Source organism: Oryctolagus cuniculus, chromosome X (assembly GCF_051225735.1).
Source record: "Oryctolagus cuniculus isolate XC-2025 breed Fujian yellow rabbit chromosome X, ASM5122573v1, whole genome shotgun sequence".
In the NCBI taxonomy this organism is placed as follows: domain Eukaryota; kingdom Metazoa; phylum Chordata; class Mammalia; order Lagomorpha; family Leporidae; genus Oryctolagus; species Oryctolagus cuniculus.
In genome coordinates, this window is record NC_142888.1 from 111,618,779 (window position 1) to 111,642,945 (window position 24,167).

The 24,167-nt window shown below is 41.7% G+C and overlaps 1 protein-coding gene across 1 annotated transcript in view; it reads left to right on the forward strand.

Moving 5' to 3' along the window:
• HPRT1 (hypoxanthine phosphoribosyltransferase 1) overlaps positions 1-24,167 on the forward strand; it is a 43,401-nt gene that overhangs the window by 10,759 nt on the left and 8,475 nt on the right. Inside the window, exons 3-6 of the mRNA NM_001105671.1 lie at positions 24-207; positions 13,078-13,143; positions 18,262-18,279; positions 21,986-22,068. Of these exons, the coding sequence (NP_001099141.1) occupies positions 24-207; positions 13,078-13,143; positions 18,262-18,279; positions 21,986-22,068 (351 nt within the window). The remainder of the gene's footprint in view (positions 1-23; positions 208-13,077; positions 13,144-18,261; positions 18,280-21,985; positions 22,069-24,167) is intronic.

Consider the following 24,167-nt stretch of genomic DNA (forward strand, 5'->3'; position numbering starts at 1 on the left):
AATTCCTGATTTTGTTTCTGTAGGACTGAAAGGCTTGCTCGAGATGTGATGAAGGAGATGGGAGGCCATCACATTGTAGCCCTCTGTGTGCTCAAGGGGGGCTATAAGTTCTTTGCTGACCTGCTGGATTATATTAAAGCCCTGAATAGAAATAGTGATAGATCCATTCCTATGACTGTAGATTTTATCAGACTGAAGAGCTACTGTGTAAGTATATTTAATATGCTCCTTTTTAAAACTGTAGAAACTATAGTTTTCCTGTTTTCATTCTTTAAGATTGATGTATTTATATGCTTGAAAGGCAGTTCACAGAGAGAGAGGCGGGAAGAGGCAGAGAGAAATCTCTCATCTGCTAGTTCACTCCCCAAATGGCTACAAAAGCCAAGTCTGGGCCAGTCCAAAGCTAGGAGCATGGAACTCTATCTGAATAGTCTCCAACGTAGGTGACAGGGACCCAAGCCCTTGGACCATCTTCCAGTGCTTTCCCAGAAACATTAGCAGAGAGCAGAATCGGAAATGCAGCAGCCAAGACTTGAACCAGCTTGAATTAAAGACTTTTTTTTTTCCTTTTTGACAGGCAGAGTGGACAGTGAGAGAGAGAGACAGAGAGAAAGGTCTTCCTTTGCCGTTGGTTCACCCTCCAATGGCCACCGCGGCTGGCACGCTGCGGCTGGCGCACCGCGCTGATTTGAAGCCAGGAGCCAGGTGCTTCCTCCTGGTCTCCCATGGGGTGCAGGGCCCAAGCATTTGGGCCATCCTCCACTGCACTCCTGGGCCACAGCAGAGAGCTGGCCTGGAAGAGGGGCAACCAGGACAGAATCTGGTGCCCCGACCGGGACTAGAACCCGGTGTGCCGGTGCTGCAAGGTGGAGGATTAGCCTATTGAGCTGTGGCGCCGGCTGAATTAAAGACTTTTTAAATACAGAATTTGAATTTTTACTCAACAGAATTTATTGACTGATGATTTACACCAGAACTCAATTCTAATCAGTGCAGCTGCTGGCCAGCCTTTGACAAGAGTCAGAGCATGTGCTTTATATAGTTCATGGTATGGATTTATCTTTTTGGTCTTCTTTAACGCCCTCATCACCCCCCCAGCACCCACAAATTTGGAGATTTTGAAAGAATCTTGTTTCTTTGGAAAGCAAAGATGAGCCCCAAAATAGAGGGAGTTTATCTTTACTGTTTTCATTTTTTAGAAGTATTTCATAGTTGTAAGAGCAGTTTGGAGCAGTAGAAACACTGACATTTTATTTCGGTTTTGTACTTTTAGGTTTCTCTTTGTTGACTTTTCTACTTTTTTTCTTCATTTCATTCAAAAGTCAGGGAGGGAGACAGAAAGACAGATCTGCTTTCTGCCAGTTCACTCCCCAAATGCCCGCAACCATCAGGGCTGGGCTGGGCCGAACCCATTAACTGGGATTTCAATCCAGGTCTCACATCTAGGTGGCAGGGACTCAAGTACTCAAATCTGCTGCCTTGCAGGGTGTACTTTAACAAGGAAGCAGGATGAGAAGCCGAGGATTTGAAGCAGGTGCTCTGAAAAGGGATGTGGCCCTTCTGAGAGATGACTTAACCACTGAGCCAAATGCCCACCTCTCTACTTTTAGTTGTTTTTTTTTAAGTTCTTAGAGTATTAAGTTGAGCTCCTCAGCTGATAAAACGCATGAAATAGTAAACATAAGTAAAACATACTTTGTTAATTTTCATTTAGAGAAAAATATATTTTATGTCAAGTTCTTTGTAGATTTACTATTGAACAGTAGAGATTAAGAAAACTATCCAGATACTATATACTGATTTGAAATAACTTTTCTAGCCTGTTTAATAATTCAAGAGCTTGGGGCTGGCATTGTGGCATAGTGAGTAAAGCCCCTGGCTTCAGTGTGACCCACCCCTGGCCTTTGTAGGCATTTGGGAAGTGAACCAGCAAATGGAAGATTGATCTCTCTCTCTCTCTCTAACTCTGCCTTTCAAGTAAATAAAATAAACCTTTAAAAACATAATTCAAAAGCTTATCATGGAAGACATTCACATGCATATAAAATTCCAGGCAGCTTAATTTGATAAAAGCATAAAAAGTAAATTTTAAATTGTTTACAGCATCCAGTAACATTGATATTAGTATGATTTTATGTGCTGATCTTGATCAGTTTGAAACAGTACATTAAAGCTGGCTGATTTATATTAATCCTAAAGAAATGTTCCATGAAGCATTAAATAGTTCCAGATTATATAAGTAATAAGCAATTCAATGTCCACATAGCCATCCATCTTTTTCTTCAAACTAAAAAATACATTTTTCTGGCCGGTGCCGCGGCTCACTAGGCTAATCCTCCGCCTTGAGGCGCCGGCACACCGGGTTCTAGTCCTGGTCGGGGCGCTGGATTCTGTCCCGGTCGCCCCTCTTCCAGGCCAGCTCTCTGCTGTGGCCAGGGAGTGCAGTGGAGGATGGCCCAAGTGCTTGGGCCCTGCACCCCATGGGAGACCAGGAGAAGCACCTGGCTCCTGGCTTCGGATCAGCGCGGTGCGCCGGCTTCAGCGCGCCGGCTGCGGCGGCCATTGGAGGGTGAACCAACGGCAAAGGAATACCTTTCTCTCTGTCTCTCTCTCTCTCTCACTCACTGTCCACTCTGCCTGTCAAAAAAAAAAAAAAAAAAGATGCTACTTGAGAAGCCTGCATCCCACTTCAGAGCAACTGAGTTCAAGTCACTGTCTGCTTCCCATCCACCTTCCTGCTAGTGCTAATACTACCATTAGCTTCCCGCTGATGACAGGCAGGAGATGATGGCTGAAGTGCTTGGGTCCTTACTATCCATGTGGGAGACCTAGATGAAGTTTTGGGCTCTTGGTTTCAGCCTGGCCAGCCCCAGCTGTCAGGCATTTGCTGAGTGAACCAGAAGGTAAGAACATCAATCTCCCTCTCCTTCTCTCTCTCTCTCTGCATTTCAAATAAATAAAAAATAAAATTTACAAAAGACTTACTACTATTTTTTGCGTTGCTGAAGAAGAACACTTCCAGTTATAGTTGTGTAGTGTCATCAGTTGTAATATGTCAATTTCACAGGTATTGAAGTGTGAATGTGCATCTTGGAACAATGAAATACAGTATTATATGTTCAGTGATCTTTTCTGCCATTAAGATTCTTTGATATTCAGAAAAATCAATTAATATGCAAATGTATTCCCTCTATTACAAGATCATTTCAATATTGTAGTAAAATTTTTTTCTAAAACCATTTAAGACTTGGGAGGAAAAGTTGTTAGACAAGTACATTTTTATAAGAATGTTTTTATGTGGGCCTTAAGCGAAGGGTAAATTAGCCTGGTTATCGTATATGTAGACTAAATGGCTGATATTAAGATGAAATTGCTCTTAGGACTTGGCAATCTTAGAGAACACTTTTTTCCTAGTTACAAATGATCCTTGTTTACACTTAAGAACAATGAGGCATAGAGAGATTAAAGGACTTGTCTAAGATCAGACAGGTCTTTCATTTGAACCTAGGTGTTAATTCTGTGCCGAACTTACGGTTTTACTTGGGAAAAATAAAACTGACATAGATTTAACTGACATAGATCCTCTAATATGTGCTTCCTATTATTTCTTCATTCTCTGTTAATCAGAAGTTTTGCATGCAAGCAGTTCATTTTCCCACTTGGGGATTTTTCCTTTGTTGCAGTTAGGATTCATAAAGGTCTAACCTTCATTCTTGATCTTGATAGTTGCTCTTTAGGCTATCTGTTTAGCATTGTCAAAGGTACAATTCATCAACTTGCTTTGAGTGAGCATATTCAATTAAAGAAAAATGCAGCAGAGATTGGAGTAGCTTCTTGGTATACAGAATGATGTTGTAAGATCCATATTGATAGTAAGAAGGTTGCTAAAGCAAAGCAAATTAATACATTGGTCAACTCACATAGTTAACCTTTTTTCCTTTGTTTCGGTGGCAAGAACATTAAGCCTACTCATTTAGCATAAATCTCAAGTACAGTACAACTGTATTACCTATAGACTTCATGCTGTATATTAGATCTCTAGGCATGTTCTCTATCCTACATATCTACTTCTTTGTATCCTCTGTCCTACACCTTCACATTTCCTCACCAACTCTCATAGTTTCCTTTGTGCCTTTTTTAAACTTATGTTTACCAGTTTTAATAAAGGGTACATTTCCTTGAGAAGGAGGGGACTTCAAAAAGTTTGTGGAAAAATTTTGGGGCAGGTGTTGTGGCATCACGAGTAAAGCCACCTGCCATGCTGGTTCATGTCCTGGCTGCTCCACTTCCAATCTGGCTCCCTGTTAATGGCCTGGGAAGGCAGCAGGGGATGGCCCACTGCTTGGGCCCCTGCCACCCATGTGGCAGACTGGAAAGAAGCTCCTGGCTCCTGGTTTCAGCCTGGCCTGGGCTCAGCCTCAGCTTCAGTCATTGTGGCCGGCTGGGGAGTGAACCAGAGAATGGAAAACCTCTCTCTGTCTCTTCCCTCTCTCTGTAGCTCTGAGTTCCAAATAAATAACCTTTTTTAAAAAAAGATTGTTTATTTTGTTGCAAAAAATTTTGAAGCCGTATAATTTGTTCATAATGATGCATTTTCTATGAACTTTTTGAAGACCCCTCATAGTAAAGGATACAGGTGAATATCCAGATGAGATGCATGACAGGGAAAGGGTGCAGAGTTTCATTGCCCTTTCTGGGTCTGCCACACTCCCAGCACCTCCATGTGTTCAGCAACCCAGAATCTACCCTCCTAAATAGAGTCTCCTAAAGAGACATTTCTAAGAGATCAGTAGCTTTTAGCTTGACCTTTATCTCTGTTATTAGTCATTTGCTTTGAGCTTTGCTTTTCTTTCCAGAATAGTTAAAATTAAATGTAAGTACACCTCTTTGATGTTGATACTAGAATAGCTAGAGCTTATCTTCTGTAAATCTGTCTCTATATATTTAAAGCTAATGAAGTCATTGATGCCTTTCTCCTAGTTACTGAATTGAGACCATAGTCAGGGGTGAGGGAAAGAATTTAACAGGAATAGGGATACAATATCTGTGGTGTAAGACAAATTTAACAGAATTAGGGTCACAAGTATTCTTTCTGGTCCCTTCCCATGGACTTTGATGCAGTTCTTATCAGGCAACTGAGGTTTTATTTATTCTTTATATCCATTTTATTTGAAAGGCAGAGATATTTTCCATCTGCTGGTTCACATCCAAATGCCTGAAACAGCCAAGGCTGGGCCAGGTTGAATCCAGGAGCCCAGAATTCCGTTCAGGTCTCCCACGTGGTTGGCACAGACCCAGGTAGTTGAGCTGTCAACTGCTATCTCTCAAGCACACATTAGCAGCAAGTTGGGTCAGAATCAGAGCCAGCAGATGAACTTGGGTGTTTTGATATGGGATCCAGTTAGGCCTTTTTAATCGCCAAATTGCTCCATCCCACAGCTCAGCACATGCTTCAAGAAGGCAAAATTAAAAAAAAAAAAACAGATCAGCATCAACTCCTGACTCTGTGGGGTGGGGGCAGGGCTTAGCGACTAGGAGGGAGAAAAGTAAGTTTGTTTGCATTCTGCCAGGAGTGGGAGTGGGGCTTGGGGCTCTGGAGAAGTGAGAAGACATTCTGTTCGGGCTGTCTTCTCCCAGCCAGCGCTGAATTTGAACTTGACCATCAGAGCCCAGAACATTCTGCAGTGCCCTCCACCTGCTGACTGCTGCAAAGGTCAGCTGTGGTGGAGTGTGGGAGCGGAGGGTGCAGAAGCCCCAGAGCGTGCTGCCTTTGCTGCTGCCGCTGTGGGCCAGGCACCACGCTACACACGTCACGTGGCCTACTAAGAGCGTCCTTTTTTAAAGCAAAAATATTTATTTTATTAATTTGAAACACAGAGTTACGGAGAGATGTAGAGCCAGAAAGAGGGAGAGGTCTTCCATTCGCTGGTTCACTCCCCAAATGGCCACAACGTCCAGGGCCAGAGCTGAGCTGATCTGAAGCCAGGAGCCAGGAGCTTCTTCCAGGTCTCCCACGCGGGTGCAGGGGTCCAAGGACTTGGGCCATCTTCTACTGCTTTCCCAGGTCATAGCAGAGAGCTGGATCAGAAGTGGAGCAGCCAGGACTTGAACCAGTGCCCATATGGGATGCTGGTGCTGCAGGCCAGGGCATTAACCCACTGCACCACAGTGCCAGACCCCCAAGCAGTGTCTTAACTGCCGTACCAAGTCTGTCCCTGAGGTTTTATATAAGCACCCTGATTCTTAGAACATAAAAATGTTTTACTTTGGTCCCCAGAAACCACAAATTTTGAAAAAAAAAATTAAGGAAATTGACTAATACCCGCAGCAAACACAAGATCATCTGTACCATGCAGGGTGCTATTATAGGTCATACAGTTGGTTCTTTTGAGTACATTTATCTTATTAGGTTCTAGTCCCAAACCAGGAATGGAATGAAAAGCATGAAAATAGGATGTAGTAGCTTCTGAAGGTTTGAAAACACTGTACCTGGGCTCGGCGCCGTGGCGTACTAGGTTGATCCTCCGCCTGTGGCGCTGGCATTCCCATATGGGTGCCGGTTCTAGTCCCGGCTGATCCTCTTCTGATCCAGCTCTCTGCTGTGGCCTGGTAAAATAGTAGAAGATGGCCCAAGTCCTTGGGCCCCTGTACCCACGTGAGACCCAGAAGAAGCTCCTGGCTCCTGGCTTAGGATCAGCATAGCTCCGGCCATTGCGGCCATTTGGGAAGTGAACCAACGGGTGGAGGACCTTTCTTTCTGTCTCTCTCTCTCTCACACTGTCTGTAATTCTACCTGTCAAGTAAATAAATAAAAATCTAAAAAAAAAAAAAAAAAAAACACTGTACCTGAAAGATACCAGGTGTTAAGTATCAGTACTAACTCTGATCTTTTCTAGTACCATGTGTGCTAAATGGCATCATTGATACATTTAGAGCAGTGCTGTCCAGTAGAATTTGCTGTGATGATGGAAGTGTTGTCTATCTGTGCTGTCTGGTACGGAGCCACTTGCCATGTGTGGCTGTTGAGCACCTGCTAATCTATTTTTTCTTTTTTTTTTTTTTTTTTAAACAGGCAGAGTGGACAGTGAGAGAGAGAGACAGAGAGAAAGGTCTTCCTTTTGCCGTTGGTTCACCCTCCAATGGCCGCCGTGGCTGGCGCACTGCGGCCGGCACACTGCGCTGATCCGATGCCAGGAGCCAGGTGCTTCTCCTGGTCTCCCATGGGGTGCAGGGCCCAAGCACTTGGGTCATCCTCCACTGCACTCCCGGGCCACAGCAGAGAGCTGGCCTGGAAGAGGGGCAACCGGGACAGAATCCGGCGCCCCAACTGGGACTAGAACCTGGTGTGCTTGTGCCGCAAGGCGGAGGATTAGCCTAGTGAGCCGCGGCGCCAGCACGCTAATCTATTTTTAAAAAGCAATGTGTTTAAAGAACTGAGATTTGATGATTGTTTACAGCCCTTGTCTCTACTGTTGAAGAACAGTGTTTCTTTTCTTCATACTATTTATTGAACTCTTTACTTAGCATAGGGTTAACCTTATGAGTATAAAGTAAACTGAAAATAGACCTTTTTAAAAAATAAGAATGGGAATAGGAGAGGAAGAAGGGTTGGAGCATGGGTGAGAGGGAAAGTAGGGTGGGAAGAATCACTATATTCCTAAATCTATGTGAAATACATGAAACTTGTGTAACTTAAATAAAATTTTAAAAATTATCTCATAAAATAGAAGTGAATAAATTACCTGGGTATATATCCTTCCAGACTTATTTTTCTGCATATTTTTTAAAGATTTACTTATTTATTTGAAAGTCAGAGTTACACAGAGAGAAGGAGAGGCAGAGAGAGTGGGAGGTCTTCTATCTGATGATTCACTCCCCAAATGGCAGCAATGGCTGGGACTGAGCCAGATCGAAGTTAGGAGCCAGGAGCTTTTTCCGGGTCTCCCACACGGGTGCAGGGGCCCAAGGACTTGGGCCATCTTCTACTGCTTTCCCAGGCCATAGCAGAGAGCTGGATTGGAAGTGGAGCAGCCGGAACTCTTAACCAGTGCCCATATGGGATGCTAGCACCACAGGCGGCAGCTTTACCTGCTACGCCACAGCACCAGCCCTGCATTTATATATTTTTAACAGGGTATCTGTTGTCTTTATCTGAGGTCCACTCTGCTTCTAAAAATATATGATTCTAAACTCCCACTTTCATTGGTATTTGATCAGAGAGTAGAAAAACAGTTAAAGGACAAGATGGTTCAGACTGTGGTGTGAAGAGAAAATATTATTGTGTATAGTAGACTTGGGACCTAGTTGGATATCAAGATACTGTTCCCAATGAGAAAATTCCATTCCAAGAGGATCCACAAAAAAGCAAGCTGCATAGCAGGGTATCATTGGAAGTCCTGGATGTCGATCCAGGGCTTCCTACCTCAGTAATACTCCTAGGCATACTCTCTTGAGAACCCAGCCTTGGTGATGGGCTCTTGCTTATTTTTCCTAAAGTGTCAACCTACCTGTTTGTTTTAAGCATTTTTTTCACCTACTCCTTTTGTAACAAGCTACAGTTCTTTTTTTTAAAGATTTATTTATTTATTTGAAAGAATATCACACAGAGAGAAGGAGAGTCAGAGAGAGAGAGAGAGGGAGGTCTTCCATCTGCTGGTTCACTCCCCAATTGACTGCAACTGCTGGAGCTGTGCTGATCCGAAGCCAGGAGCCAGGAGCTTCCTCTGAGTCTCCCACGCAGGTGCAGGGGCCCAAGGACTTGGGCCATCTTCCACTGCTTTCCCAGGCCATAAGCTATAGTTCTTGTTGCTATCTAGAGGTCTTAAAAATACCTGGTAATGGGCAAGTAGGAACAAACAATGTTCTTTCATATTAACCTTCTCGTTTTTTCATCTGGTCTCAAGAAGTAGACAAAATTGAAACAGACACTAATGGTATATGGAAAAGGGCATCAAGAATCCATGGAACTGGAATTAAAAGATACATGGGGACAGGTCTTTGGCTTAGTGGTTCAGCTGCAGTTTGGGACACCGGTGTCCCATATTGGTGTGCCTGGCTTTGACTTCTAGCTCAGCTCCCAATTCCAGCTTCGTGCTGAGGAGTACCCTGCTAGGCTGCAGGTGATTGCTCAAGTAGTAGAATCCCTGCTAAAGTCCCCTTGAATTAATAGACCTAAAGATTTCTCTGGGAATTTTATGTAGTTGATGGTGATACTTTGAGTTAAGGACAAAGGACAGATTGGATTCTCTGGTTGGCTGAGAGGAGTGGGAAGACAGAATGGTGGAAGAAGGTGTGTGTGTGGGGGAGGCTTTCCCCTCACTCATGCCAGCCTTGTTATCCAAGACTTTACCCTAATGAAAGATGACACATATAAGAGGCACTCGATAAAAAGGATGCACTGAAAAGGTTGTTAACAGTAAGGGAGTCAGGGAGGTTCTTGAACTTTCTCTGTCTATGCAAGTGAGGTAGTTGATCCATGGGTGCCACTTGTATACAGTTGGGGTACTTATACTTGTATTCCAGCACAGGGGACCCATTACTGTTACAGGAGTCTTCTTTATTACCTTACGTTTAAAAGGTGATTGTAGTTCCATGAAAAAGGCCTTAGAAAAGACTTAACTGAAAAACCTTGGGTCCAATGTATTGAAATTGTGATGTTAGTATAACAGCGGTGTTTTTCGTTCTTGAAGTTCTCTTGTCTCTTATCACCATAGCCCTTGGATTATGGGAGTTTTTCTGTGATTCCACACTGTTCAGTTCTCAAATATTTACTCCTCTCGTGCTTTCTTTATAAAAAGGAATTGGAGTTGGAGTGTAATACCAAATTGCTACAGAAGATGTCACTATTTAGCAATCATTTAACATGACTTCCTCATAAAGCTTCAAGTTCTGTACAATTTTTTCCTGTTACTCATGTATGTTTGAAACACCAGGTTTTAACAATGACAAGGAGAATCTCTGATTTCCATAAGATAAGAAATAATATGCAAGGGCTTTTAATATCATAAGTTTTACATTTAGTTTGCAACACCAAATAGTATTAGCCTATTTGTATTTTTCAAAAATAATATTCCAGGGGCCAGCATGGTGGTATAGCAGGTAAAGCTGCCGCCTGTGATGCTGGCATCCCATATAGATGTCCCGGCTGCTCCACTTCTGATTCAGCTCCCTGCTAATATCCTGGGAAAGCAGCGGAAGATGGCTCGAGTGCTTGGGGTCCCTGCACCCACGTGGAAGACCCGAAGAAGCTCCTGACTACGGACCAGCTCCGGCCGATGCGGACATTTGGGGAGTGAACAAATAAGAGAAATGATGTAAAAGTCATGAGAGCAGGGACTGGTGTTATGATATAGCAGGTGAAGCTGCTGCCTGCATTTGGGAACCAATTATAGTCCCGGCTGCTCCACTTCCAAACCAGCTCTCTGCTAATGTACCTGGGAAAGCAATAGAAGATGGCTTGTAGGGCCCCTGCACCCACGTGGGAGACCTAGAAGCTCCTGGCTCCTGGCTTTGGACCAGCCCAGCTCCAGCCATTTGGGGAGTGAACCAGTGGATGTAAGATCTCTTTCTCCCTTCCTCCCTCTTTCGAACTCTGCCTTTCAAGTAAATAAATAAATCTTAAAAAAAAAAACTCCATAAAAATGACATGTATATGTGGAAGTATATAACAAAAATAGAATTAGATAAAAGTAAAAAGTCTTATTGTCCCCATTCTCATATCTCAGAGATAATTGTTGTAAAAAATTTTTTTAGTCCTGAATTAAAAATGACTTCATAGGCAACACATTATTCTACTACTTGGTTTTTGTAATTAGCATTATTCCATGTCTAATGTGTATCAGATTGGCAGATTCTTTTTAATAGCTTCATGGTATAGCATTGTGTAGATGAATTTAATTTAACTAATTCCCTGTTAATAGATAGATAATACTTTTTGAAGAACAATTAATGTAGTGGACATCTTTGAATATACTTTTGTATATTTGTGATTGCTTTTTTTTTTTTTTTTTTTGACAGGCAGAGTGGACAGTGAGAGAGAGAGACAGAGAGAAAGGTCTTCCTTTGCCATTGGTTCACCCTCTAATTGCCGCCGCGGCCGGCGCACCGCGCTGATCCGATGGGATGGCAGGAGCCAGGTACTTATCCTGGTCTCCCATGGGGTGCAGGGCCCAAGCACCTGGGCCATCCTCCACTGCACTCCCTGGCCACAGCAGAGAGCTGGCCTGGAAGAGGGGCAACCAGAACAGAATCTGGCGCCCCAACCGGGACTAGAACCCGGTGTGCCGGCGCCGCAAGGTGGAGGATTAGCCTAGTGAGCCGCGGTGCCGGCCTGTGATTGCTTTTGTAACACCAGTTCCAAGAGGTGGAATTACTAGATCAAATGGCATATATCTTTCCAATTTTAATAGATATTGCTGTATCTTTTTCAACAGAGGTTGTACTAATTTATATTCTCACCAACAGCAAGAGTGCTTGTTTCCCCTTAATGTATCATCAGCCTTAAGTTTTACTAGTGTGGGAGGATGAACAATAGAATAATGTTTTGGTACTTATTTCTCAGCTCAGAATCATTTTTTAAAAAGATTTTTTTATTTATTTGAAAGGCAGAGTTACAGAAAGAGAGGGGAGAGGAAACAGAGAGCTTCCATCCACTGATTGACTCCTCAGATATCTGCAATGGCTAGGGCTGGGCCAGACCAAAGCCAGGAGCTGGGAGGTTCTTCCAGATCTCCCACGTGGGTTCAGGGACCCAAGCACTTGGGCTATCCTCCACTCCTTTTCCAGGCCATTAGCAGGGAGCTGGATTGGAAGTGGAGCAGCTGGGACTTGAGCCAGCGCCCATATGGGATGCTGGCTTTGTAGGTGGTGGCTTTTCCTGCTATGACTCAGTGCCAGCCCCCAGCTAGGTATTGTTTTATAGATTGTGACCTTTTCTTCTGTAAGTTTTCTATGTATGTGTGTTCGCCAGTTTCCTGTGGATTACTATTGTTGGCACTCAAGGTATAATAGGAATGTTTGTTACAGATCTTTTCCGTTTAGATGCATGTCATGCCTGGGTTTTTATCCGTTTTAAATATGTGAAAAAAATTCTCCACTGTATTCCAGTCTGCTTATGGCTTTATTTTTTACATTTAGATTTTAACCCATCTGGAATTTGTTTGTGTGTATACTTTGAGGTAGGGACCGTACTTCATTTTTTTTTCCTAAATGGATAACTAGTTGACCAAACCCCATTTGTTGAGCAATTCATCCTTTCCTTACTGACTCCAAATATCATCTTTATCATATACTAAATCATCTATTTCTGGGTCTGTTTCTGGGCTCTACTTTGTTCCTCGATCTCCTTGTTGATCACTGTGCTGGTGTTGCACTATTGCAATGGTTGAGCTTTATGGTGTGTTTTGCTCTCTGACAGGGCAAGTCTAAACTGTTTTGTTCACCTGCCCTTCCAACCTAGTTTTGCTTTGAATCCAGCACAACCAAATTGTCGTCATTATCACCATCAACTCTGGTGGGTGTTGAGCATTCTCCATTGAAACTCTTGTAAGGGTTTCTACTGGATTCTGTGGGAGCCAAAGAGATGTGTCTTAAAGGACTACTGATCAGATGTGATTTCCCAGACATTGCTGAAGATGAGTTGGGCCTGGACTAGACTTTTGGGGGATGTAGCCTTGGGACTGAGTGTCATATAGACCAGCCCCTACAACTTGCTTACCTCATAGGAATGGTACAGGGCCAGAATCAGACATCTGTCATGCTAATAACTTCCCTCATGGTTCGGAAGTGATTGTGACTGAAGATGGGTGGCTGCTGTGATACTGCCCACTCAAAAGTGGACGTACCCTATTTTTAGGACTCAAACATCAAATCAGTAATGTCTACTTAGGACTTTCCACTAATCTCTACTTGAAAATTATGTAATCTTTCATTTCTTGAAACAATTCTTATAATTCATGTCATTTAGAATATCATGCTGTGGACAGTAGATAGCTAACTTCTTAAATCTTCTAGTTCCCATTTGATAATTTGAAGCATGTGTGTACATAAAGATAAACATATATATGTTTTTTTAACCAGAATGACCAGTCAACAGGGGACATAAAAGTAATCGGTGGAGATGATCTCTCAACCTTAACTGGAAAGGTATGTATCTTGCAGAGGAAGGAAAGAACCCTTCATACCAAGAGTCAATTAGTAACACTGCTTTCAATCAATCATTAAGAGGCAGTTTACATAGTATAACTAAACAGAGGTTATTTAACCTTTGGAAGCAAAGGTAAATTATTTTCCCTTAGATCATATAATAAAAATGCAGCAGAATCTGATATTAAACTTAAATGTTCATATGGCCAAGTACTGATGTCTGCCCCTGTGGGAATCCTTCAAAAAATATAGGTGGAGGAAAGACAGGCTTCTTTTTAAGCAATAGACTCACACATAGTTTCTTCAACGATAGAGAAGCAGTATAATATAGTAGCTGAAATGGGTACTGGAGCCTGACAGCTTTGATTCAAAGCCTAGCTCAGCAATTTTTTAAGCTGTGGCCTCCAGGTAGATATGTAAATAGAGTGTGGGTGACAGTTGCAGCCACCTCATAGAGTTAAGAGAATTAAGTGATATAATGCTTATAGTGCTCTTTTAAAAAAATTTACTTATTTATTTGAAAGTCAGAGTGACAGGGAGAGCAGAAAGATCTTCAGTCTTCTAGTTCACTCCCTAGATGGCTGCAATGGTCAGCGCTGGTCCAGGCCAAAGTGGAACCCGGACCTCCATCCAGGTCTCCCGCATGGGTGCAGGGGCCCATGGACTTGGGCCAGCTTCTGCTGCTTTCATAGGCATATTAGCAGGGAGCTGGTTCAGAAGCAGAGCAGCTGGATTCCATCCTCCAATATGGGGTGCTCGCTTAAACTGTTTTGCCACAATGCTGGCCCCAACATGTAGAGCTCTTACAGCAGTTTCTGGTACATAAAGAATTTCATAGATTCAAACATAATATTATTTTGAGAAATCTCAAGGAATTTTCTTAGTATATAAAAAATTCTTCCAGAGTAGTCAATTGGATTTGGTGCATCATGTTTCCATTATTGTTTATGTCAAGATATTTTTTAAAATTCCTTACATGGATTGTTGGTTGTTTGGGAGCATATTGTTTAATTAGAAATAATATAAATTAGTAAAGTATTTGAATATTATTATTCTGATACATTGAAAAAGTTTTTGAGTAACCAGTAATAAATGATACAATGCTACTTTCCTTTTAAGCTCTAGTTGTTGTTTACTTACAGACATTATGCCAGATTTTGAGTCAATCTCATAAGCTGTGAGGGGGATGATATTCCTGTGTTACAGATTAGGAAATTAAGGCTCAGCAAAGTTGAAGGACTTGCCCCAAGTCACAGGATGATAAGTGATAGAGTCTGAATTTGAATGCACATCAGTCTGACTTCAGTGGGTATTTTTTTCCTTCCCTCTGGCATTTAGATTTTATTTTTAAAAAAGCTTCCTTCCTCCCTTCCTTCCTTTTCTTTCGCAGAGTTAGAGAGAGAGAGAGATCAGTTGATAGGCTGATCTTCCATCTGCTGGTTTACTCCTCAAATATCTGCAACAGCTGGGGCTGGGCCAGGCTGAAGCCGGGAGCCAGGAACTCCGTCCAGGTCTCCCTTGTGGGTGGCAGGGACCCAAGTACTTGAGCTGGTGATCTGCCGCTTCCCAAGCACTTGAACAGGACTCAGACCAACATTCTGATATAGGATGCAGGCATCCCAGTGACAGCTAAAGCCACTGTGCCAAGACGCTTGCCCCTGGCTTTTAAATTTTAATGTTCACTACTTAATTTGACTGCTAATCTATAAGAAAACTTTGACCCATGACCTATGTGTGAAATTCTGTCTTTCCATATCATGATGCCAAACTAATGTGGCTTCCTCAGCATTTTGGAAAACTTCAAAGGAGAACTTATACAGTTAACTCTTTCTCCCTCCCATCCATTCCCTGTATCACTGCCAGAGCTAGCCTCCTTGTCTTTGTGCTTGTTTTGTCCATATTTAGAAGTCATTTCAAGCCCTTTTTCCTATAATCAGTTTCCAGTGTTAGTGCCTCTGCTCTACTATGTAACTCTGTGATCTTAATCAGGAAATGGGTCTGTTTGTCTAAAATAATTTTCTTTGCATAATAATGACAGTAAAGCAAACTTATTTTGAGAAAATCAAGAAATATGCATTTGAGTGGTTCTTTCAAAGTAAATATACTATGTGTAGGTACACATGAGATTGTTCTTAAGTATCCTTTTTTTTTTTTAAAAAAAGATTTATTTATTTATTTTGAAGGGCAGAACATCAGAAAGAGAGGGAGAGACAGAGAGGGATAGGTCTTCCATTCACTGGTTCACTTAGTTTCTGCCATCAAAATTTTTAAGGTTTTTTTTTTTATTTGAAAGAGTGACAGAAAAAGAGAGAGACTGACACACACATACACACAGAGCATTTCCATTTACCATTTACCCCCTAGATGCCCAAAATATCCAAGACTGGGCCAGACCAAAGCCAGGAGCCAGGAACTCCATCAGAGTTCACGTGGGTGACAGAGGCCCAAGTATTTGGGACATCTTCTGCCTCCCAGGCACATCAGCAAGGAGCTCTATCTGAAGATGAGCAGCAGGGAGCTGAACTGGCACTGCAGGTGGCAGCTTAAACCTGCTGTGCCTCAGTGTTGACTCTTGTATTTAAGTATTTTTAGTTTTTTCCCCAACTATTGCTTGGGCATCTGGGCTTTGGAGCCTGAGTGAATACATACCACTGTTTAAATTCTTACCCTGCCATGTTCTTGTTTTTATGACTTTAGGCAGATCATTTGACCTCTGAACCTGATTTTCTTTTTCATTTAAGTAGGGATATAGCCACTTGACATAAATAAACACTCAGTAATGATAGCAATTCTCATTCTTTTATTTCTTAGATAGCATTAATGTCACACTCTAGATGGCACAGTGTTGTATTGGACAAGTATTTTATACCTCTGGACTTCGATTCATATAGACTGTCTTATAATATATGGCTATAACTTAATCAAAGTTGTACAGCTTAGTGTTAGAGCTGAGAGTAGAGTTTATTTTCTGTCTCATCCTTCCATGCTGTTTTCAAACTAACTCCATCCAGTTGTACAAATCACTGCCACAATGAGCCAGTTACTGGTAAGAATATATTAATCTTCATAGGTGCTAGAAAATGTTGAGAAAGAATCACAGAGATTGTGGTGACACAATTATTGGCCTATTAATTTATTATATTCAGTTTTTCTAAAGATTTAAATTGTCTTGTTTGAAGAGACAAGTTTGCTGTGATATGAGGAAAGGAGAATTAACTTCAACAACTACTGCTGTATTACTGTATTCCTTATTTAACCTTCACAGCTGCCCTGTGATGAAGGTATCATTTTCTCTAGATGAGAAAATTGAAACTCAAAGTCAGACAGCTGTTAGGTGATAGAGCCACAGCTTCATCAAGAAATGTCTAACTGCAGTATCTGTACCTATTGCACTGGACTAAAGATTCACTAACAGGCTTTTTCTCAGTGTATTGATAGTATTTGTAATATAGTTAGAACTTACTGAGACCTCCTCAAAATTGGAAAATAAATGTAATTTTACTCATTTGCTATATGCCCTTTGCTCCAATTTTTGTTTCTGTTTTATTTCTTCCCCATCCTGAGCCCCATTTTGCATAAAGAGTAATTTCTTTCCTACCTGTAAAATAGGCTACCAGTAGGCCGCAGTTGTCTGTAGTAATTGGTTCACCTAGGATGAGTCAGAGTGAGAGAAGTTATATGAATTGCTTACCCAAACTTATGGGCTAGCCTTACGTTCTTCTGTACTTGGCCTTATCCAGGCTTGTGAGATATCTTGCCTCCATGATAAACTGCTTTAAGACATGGGAAGATTGAAGCTTTACTTGGTTATAAGTGTACATTTAACACCTACAGCTTGACTCTGAAAACTTTCACTTGTATTCCCAAAGAATTTTTTTTTTTTTTTGACAGGCAGAGTGGACAGTGAGAGAGAGAGACAGAGAGAAAGGTCTTCCTTTAGCCGTTGGTTCACCCTCCAATGGCCGCCACAGCCAGCGCGCTGCGGCTGGCGCACTGCACTGATCCGAAGGCAGGAGCCAGGTACTTCTCCTGGTCTCCCATGGGGTGCAGGGCCCATGAACTTGGGCCATCCTCCACTGCACTCCCGGGCCATAGCAGAGAGCTGGCCTGGAAGAGGGGCAACCAGGACAGAATCCGGCGCCCCGACCGGGACTAGAACCCGGTGTGCTGGCGCCGCAAGGTGGAGGATTAGCCTAGTGAGCCGCGGCGCTGGCCTTTTTTTTTTTTTTTTTTTTGTATTCCCAAAGAATTTTTAAAAATGAATTATTTACTCCTAATAAATATTTGTAAATTATGTGTGAATTAGGGTAGTAACACGATGTATGTTATAAAAATTTCTTACAAAAAATAAAGATTAAACAAGGGAAGGGAAGGAAAAAAGTTTTTATCTTTCTTGCAACTCACTGGATATTGTGCATCCTATCTTGGTAAGCACTGCCTTAGGGGAGTTGTAGAACATTAAAATTCTGATTCTATATTTGTATGACAGATTATAATGAGAATTACAAATATATAATACGGTATGAATCTTCTTGTGGCAACAGTTACACCCAGTATAGAAGATGGTGCCTCATTCCTGTAACTAGCCTAAGAATAGATAGGACCATTCTCTACTTTGGGAAGCAGTTGTTAGATGGTATTTTCTCTCAAGAACTCTTCTAGCTATAAAATTCTAAGACGCAGAAAATAGGGTGAGGGTTTATGCTGGGAGGAAGAATTGCTATTTTTCCTTCATGTAAAATATGGACACAACAGAAGACACAGGTCAGTGTTAGTCTAATAAAAAAAATGGGGTTTGAATTGGATTCCATCTGATTAGTTAAATACATAATTTTGGAGTTATAATACAAATTATACTTTTAAAATGTTAAGAGTCAGAAGATAAGAAGTCAGTTCAAGTTTTCATTTTATACTTGAGAAACTAAGACCCAGAGAAATTTCCTGAGGGGTCCAAGATTAGACCTCCTGTAAGTAATAAAAGCTTTTCAAAAGTGAACACTTGGGTCACATGTTATTTGTGAAAATATTATACTATTATGCTATATTATTATAGTATGACATAATTGAAAATACTGTCTGATTCATTTGTACTGATTTTCATTTCTCTTTTTCTTCTAGAATGTCTTGATTGTTGAAGTAAGTTCTACATTTACTTTTAATATAGTATGTTTATTATTTTCCTAAAGGTAAGAGGAAAAGAAATTCCTATTAAATTCAGTTTTAATGGTGGGCTTATGTTTTATAAAGATTACTTAGTAAATTATTTTTTACTAATAATGGAAAAATTTCATTTTTCCCTTTATCTCTTATTGGTTTGAATTTTTCCTTCTAATCATGCTATAACCATATTACATATGTATATGTAATTTAATATATTGCTTAAATTTTATCTGATGTGATATTTTCTACATGCAAGAGAATATTTCTGCACTACTTTCTTTTTGCTAATGTGCCCTAAAGTTTTTGTACATCATAATAACCAAATATATCCAGTGCTTATTTTGCCAGGGATTGTTCTAAGTGCTAAGGAGACAGACACAGAAAGGTAAAGCACTTTCTCAAGGCTCCGAGCTAGTAAGTGGAGTGAAGAGTCAAATCTTCACTTCCTTTAGCTCAGTGGTTCTCAAAGCATGACCCCTAGATCAAAAGCATTGGCTAAGAATCTAATGAATTGAAATTTCTGTGATGAGTCCCAGCGAAGTATGTTTTAATAAGTATCCAGTATCCAGCACGCAGTATGCGTGCTGAGGTTTAAGAACCTTGATTTATGCATCAGTCACCTTTTCATTAAGGCCTTCCCTGGCCATCCTATATAAAAGCTCACATTTCCACCCTCTCAACTTCTATCCCTCTCTAATACTTTTTCTCCCCTTGATCACTTATCATTTTTTTTAAGATTTATTTATTTATTTGAAAGGCAGAGTTACAGAGAAGCAGAGGCAGAGAGAAAGGTCTTCCATGCGTTGGTTCACTCCCCAATTGGCCACAGTGGCTGGAGCTGCGATGATCCAGAGCCAGGAGCCAGGAGCTTCTTCCAGGTCTCCCACGTGGGTGCAGGGGCCCAAGGACTTGGGCCATCTTCCACTGCTTTCCCAGGCCATAGCAGAGAGCTGGATCAGAAGTGGAACAGCCGGGACTTGAACCAGTACCCATATGGGATGCTGGCACTGCAGGCGGCAGCTTTACCTGCTACGCCACAGCGCCAGCCCGCACTTACCACTTTAATAGCCTGTTGTACTCCTTTAATTTTTGTGTGTCGACTCCCTATTCAGGTATTTCTGCCTTCCTGAATTCTGCAAGCTTCTAAAGCGTAGCTTGTGATCCTATCTCCTACTCAGACCCTATTCCCCCATTCTTCAGTCTCTAGATTGAATTCTTTAAATTTTTTAGTGTGACTTCAATATATAATGCCAGCCTCATTCTCCAGCAACTTTCTCACATTTCTCTGTGCTTTTCGTAGCTTCCTGGAGCCTGTACCTCCATTTTCTGCCCTTGGTTCTTTCCTCCCTATTTCTTTTTTTTTTTAAATAACAGCTTAATTGAGATATAATTCACAACATTCACCCACTTAAGATGTACAATTCAGTGATTTTTACTATATTTACAGTATTGTACATTCACTACATTCGATTTTAGAATATTTTTATTACCTCACAAAGAACCCCAACCCCCTTAGCAATTTCCCTCTCCCCCAGCAAACTGATAATCTACTTGTTCTCTCTATAGCATTTGCGTATTCTGGACATTTTGTATAAATGGAATCATATAATATGTGGCCTTTTGTGTATGGCTTCTTTCACTTAGCTCAGTGTTTTCAAGGTTTATGCAGGTTGTGGATACATCAATACACATTCCTTTTCACTACCAAGGAATATCCCAGTATGTGCATATACTACATTTTCTTCATCCATTCATTGGTTGATAGGCATTTAGATTGTTCCCCCTATTTTCTCCTCATTTCTTGTGCTTCAGATGTCTTTAACCTCTCCCTTATCCCATATTTAAATTCCTTTATGATTAGCTCAAAAGTCACCTCTATAAAGCTTTCCTTGGTACCCCTTCCCTCCTCAACTTGCTTGAATCTTTTAATTATGAAATATTTTGAACTAAGGAAAGTGTATGTTCAGCACCCAGTTATTTACCCCAAAATATTCACATTTGGCCATATTTGCTTCAGATCTCATTTTTAAGGGAAATTAAACATCATAGTACAGCCAAAGCCCTGTTTTTTCCCCTTCATTCCCAGATGCATGATAACCGTGCTTACAGTTGATACATAGCATTTGCATGCATGTTTGAGTACAGATTTACCTGGGTCTTCTGCCCCAGGTCTCATTAGGCTGAATAAAGGTGTTAGCTGGGGCTTGTGTTCTTCACGTGAGTTCATTCAGGTTGTTGCTTGTGGACTGGAAGATTTAGGGCCCTTTTTCTTGCTGGTGGCTTGCTGACCACAGGTTGTGCTCAGATGCTAAAGGCCCTCCTCACGTCCTAGCCCAAGGCCCTCATAATTTGGCAGCTGACTTCTTCACAGCCTGCTGCCTGATACAGCTATATAGTAAAGTATAACCCAGTCACCACAAGAACTGTCACATCATTTTCACAGATCTCAGTCAGACACAGGGGGTGGGATTCTCCCAGGTATGTATCCATGATGGGACTGGAATCCTGGAACCATCAGAATTCTGCCTACCATGGCCTATGTATCTGCAGTTTCTAAAAATCTCCAAACCTGATGTTTCTGATGGCCCATGCTGCTATATACCATCATTAATGCATATTTTCTTTGAAGAATATTGAGGTCATGGTTCAAAAAATATGTTCCCTTTTAGAGGTAGATTTGTTTTGAAAATATCCTACTTTTGACTGAGTACCTGAGATTTGCTTTCATGTAAAGTCATTTTATACAGTAAAACTTTATTAGTATGGATACTTTTTAAGATGGTATAATACTGTATTTCTTAAAGAGAGTGGGGTCTGTTAACACTTGCATGGGGGTGCTGGTGCTGTGGCTTAGCAGGTAAAGCTGCCGCTTGTAGTGCTGGCATCCCATATGGGGGCCGATTCGAGTCCCAGCTGCTCTACTTCCGATCCAGCTCTCTGCTATGGCAGATGGCCGCAATGGCTGGAGCTGTGACGATCCAAAGCCAGGAGCCAGGAGCTTACTCCGGGTCTCCCACATGGGTGTAGTTGCCCAAGGACTTGGGACTATCTTCCACTGCTTTCCCAGGCCAAAGCAGAGAGCTAGATCGGAAGTGGAGCAGCTGGGACTCGAACTGGCACCCATATGGGATGCCGGCACTGCAGGTGGCGGCTTTACCTGCTAAGCCACAGCGCCAGACCCAAAATAAATCTTTAAAAAAAACAAACACCTGTATGGGAAAGTTTTATGAAGAGATTCTCTATTTTGAGTTTATGGAAAAAAAACCCTAAACTACCTTTCATAACAAAGGATAACATCATAACTCTAATAAAATATACAGTATATACATGCATATATATGCACTTTATTTCTTCATATATCTTTATTACATTGACACAGTGATAGTACATATTTATAGTGTGTTGTGCTTGTCTATATTTAAATTTGCTATTATTGACTTCTATGTGCCTGCAAAATCTAATCCTGGAACTGACATATTTGCTCTTTGATGAGGACTAGATGATTTATAGGTTCCAGAAAATCTCAGTGTGTAAATTTTGATGAGAATTATTGAAGCAAAAAAAAAATGACAGTCTTCCAATTATACATGGGAGCTGTGATATTTTATTTTATATGGTAACTCTGGAGTTAAAAGTGTGCTGGTTTTTATTTACTATTTAAATATCTTCTCTTTTTTTAAAGGATATAATTGACACTGGCAAAACAATGCAGACCTTGCTTTCCTTGGTCAAGCAGTATAATCCAAAGATGGTCAAGGTCGCAAGGTAAGTATCACTTTTGGACATAAGATAATTTTTTTCATTTGAAGATTGATTAAGTAATTACTTCTTTGTAAGTAGGAACGTTCTCGGAGATCATTTTATCTTCAAAAAGTAATATAATCTCAAATAAGACTTGGAAATTTTCCTTCTAAATAATTTCATTGTGCATTAATAAGCCCTTCCTTCATTAGTCATTTTCTTTCCTACACTAACATTTGAGTTTTTATCATGCTAATTATATCAACTTGTACTGAGTGTTGTGAGACAGGATTTTGGGCCTCCTTTCAGAATTGAGACTAAGGATCCCAACAGGGGATAAGGATGTGGTAGGAAGGGATATTCTATTCTCTCAAGGTTTGGAGCTCCTGAAATTGAGTAATGTATATTGCATCTTGTTTTGTGTCCAAATTGAAATTTTATGGTGCCTCCTCCCTTTTTTTCTAAGCTCCAGACCTTACCTGTACTGTTTGGCATTTTTTCTTATAGTTCTTTTTTTAAAAAAGTTTTATTTATTTATTTGAAAGGCAGAGATACAGAAAGAGGAGAGAGAGAGAGAGAGTCCATCTGCTGATTCACTCCCCAGATGGCCATAATGGCCAGCTGGGGCTGGGCCAGGCCAAAGCCAGGAGCCAGGAGCTTTTTAAGTTTTAAAGTTTTATTTATTTTTATTCATTTGAAAGGCAGAGCAACACAGAGAGAGAGAGAGAGAGAGAGAGAGAGAGAGAGAGACTGACTGACTCACTCCTGGCCAGACTGAAGCCAGGGCAGGTCTCCCACATGGCTGGCAGGGATCCAGCTACTTGAGCCATTGTCTGATGCCTCCCAGGGTGTGCATTAGCAGGAAACTGGATCAGAAATAGCTGAGACATAAACCCAGACACTCTAATATGGGATGCAGGCCTTGAAAGTGGCTTCTTAACCACTGTGCCACAATGCCCATCTTTGGAGTAGCATTCTTATTCCCATTTTATACATAAGGATACTGAGGCATTGGGACTTGCCCAAAGACACAGAGCTATTCAGCTGTAGACATGGGATTTGAACCTAGAAGAAATGGCTAAGTGCATCCTTTTTAAATCTTAAGTTTCTGGCACAGTAACATCCCTGATGTGTTATGGGTATGTATTTTTTTACTTTAGTAATGTTATTTTTGGGGCTGGTGCTGTGGCACAGCGGGTTAAAGCCCTGGCCTGAAGTGCCGGCATCCCATATCGTCACAGGTTCTAGTCCCGGCTGCTCCACTTCCGATTCAGCTCTCTGCTGTGGCCTGGGAAAGCAGTGGAAGATGGCCCAAGTGCTTGGGCCCCTGCACCCACGTGGGAGTCCTGGAAGAATCTCCTGGCCCCTGGCTTCAGGTTGGCACAGGTCCAGCCGTTGCGGCCATCTGTGGAGTAGACCAGTGGATGGAAGACCTCTCTCTCTATCTCTACTTCTCTCTGTGACGTGGGCCATCTTTTCCTGCTTTCTCAGGCCATAGCAGGGAGCTAGATCAGAAGAGGAGCATCAGGGACTAGAACCGGTACCTATATGGGATGCTGGCACTTCAGGCCAGGGCTTTAAGCCACTGCACCGCAGCGCTGGCCCTGGCATTGACTTTTATCCTCCAGATGCTCTTTGGTAGTTCTATCCCAGAGTATGCTGTGTAATTGAGGTAGACTGGCTCATGAGAATGTATTTGTGGTTCTAGAGTATGATGTATTCAAAGACTCCTTAGATTATTTCTTGTTAACACAGTTGGCCTAAATCAGTGTTTCTCAGCTTTCCCTAATTTTTCCACCACTATGAAATTTTAATATGGTGGCTATATTCTTCATCAGTTTATGTCTTACCTTTGTATCTGTGCTTTATGTATAGAGTATAGGGGTGGACGTGGTGGTGTACCAGGTTAAACTGCTATATGGGATGCTAACATCCCATATCAGAGTGCCAGATCAAGTCCTGGCTCCTCCGCTTCTGATCCAGCTTCCTGCTAATACATCGTAGGAGGCAGCAGATGATGGCTCAAGTACTTGGATTCCTGCCACCCATGTGGGAGACCTGGTTGGAGTTCCTAGCCCCTGGCTTGGGCCTGGCTCAACCCCAGTTGTGAACCAGCATTCCCC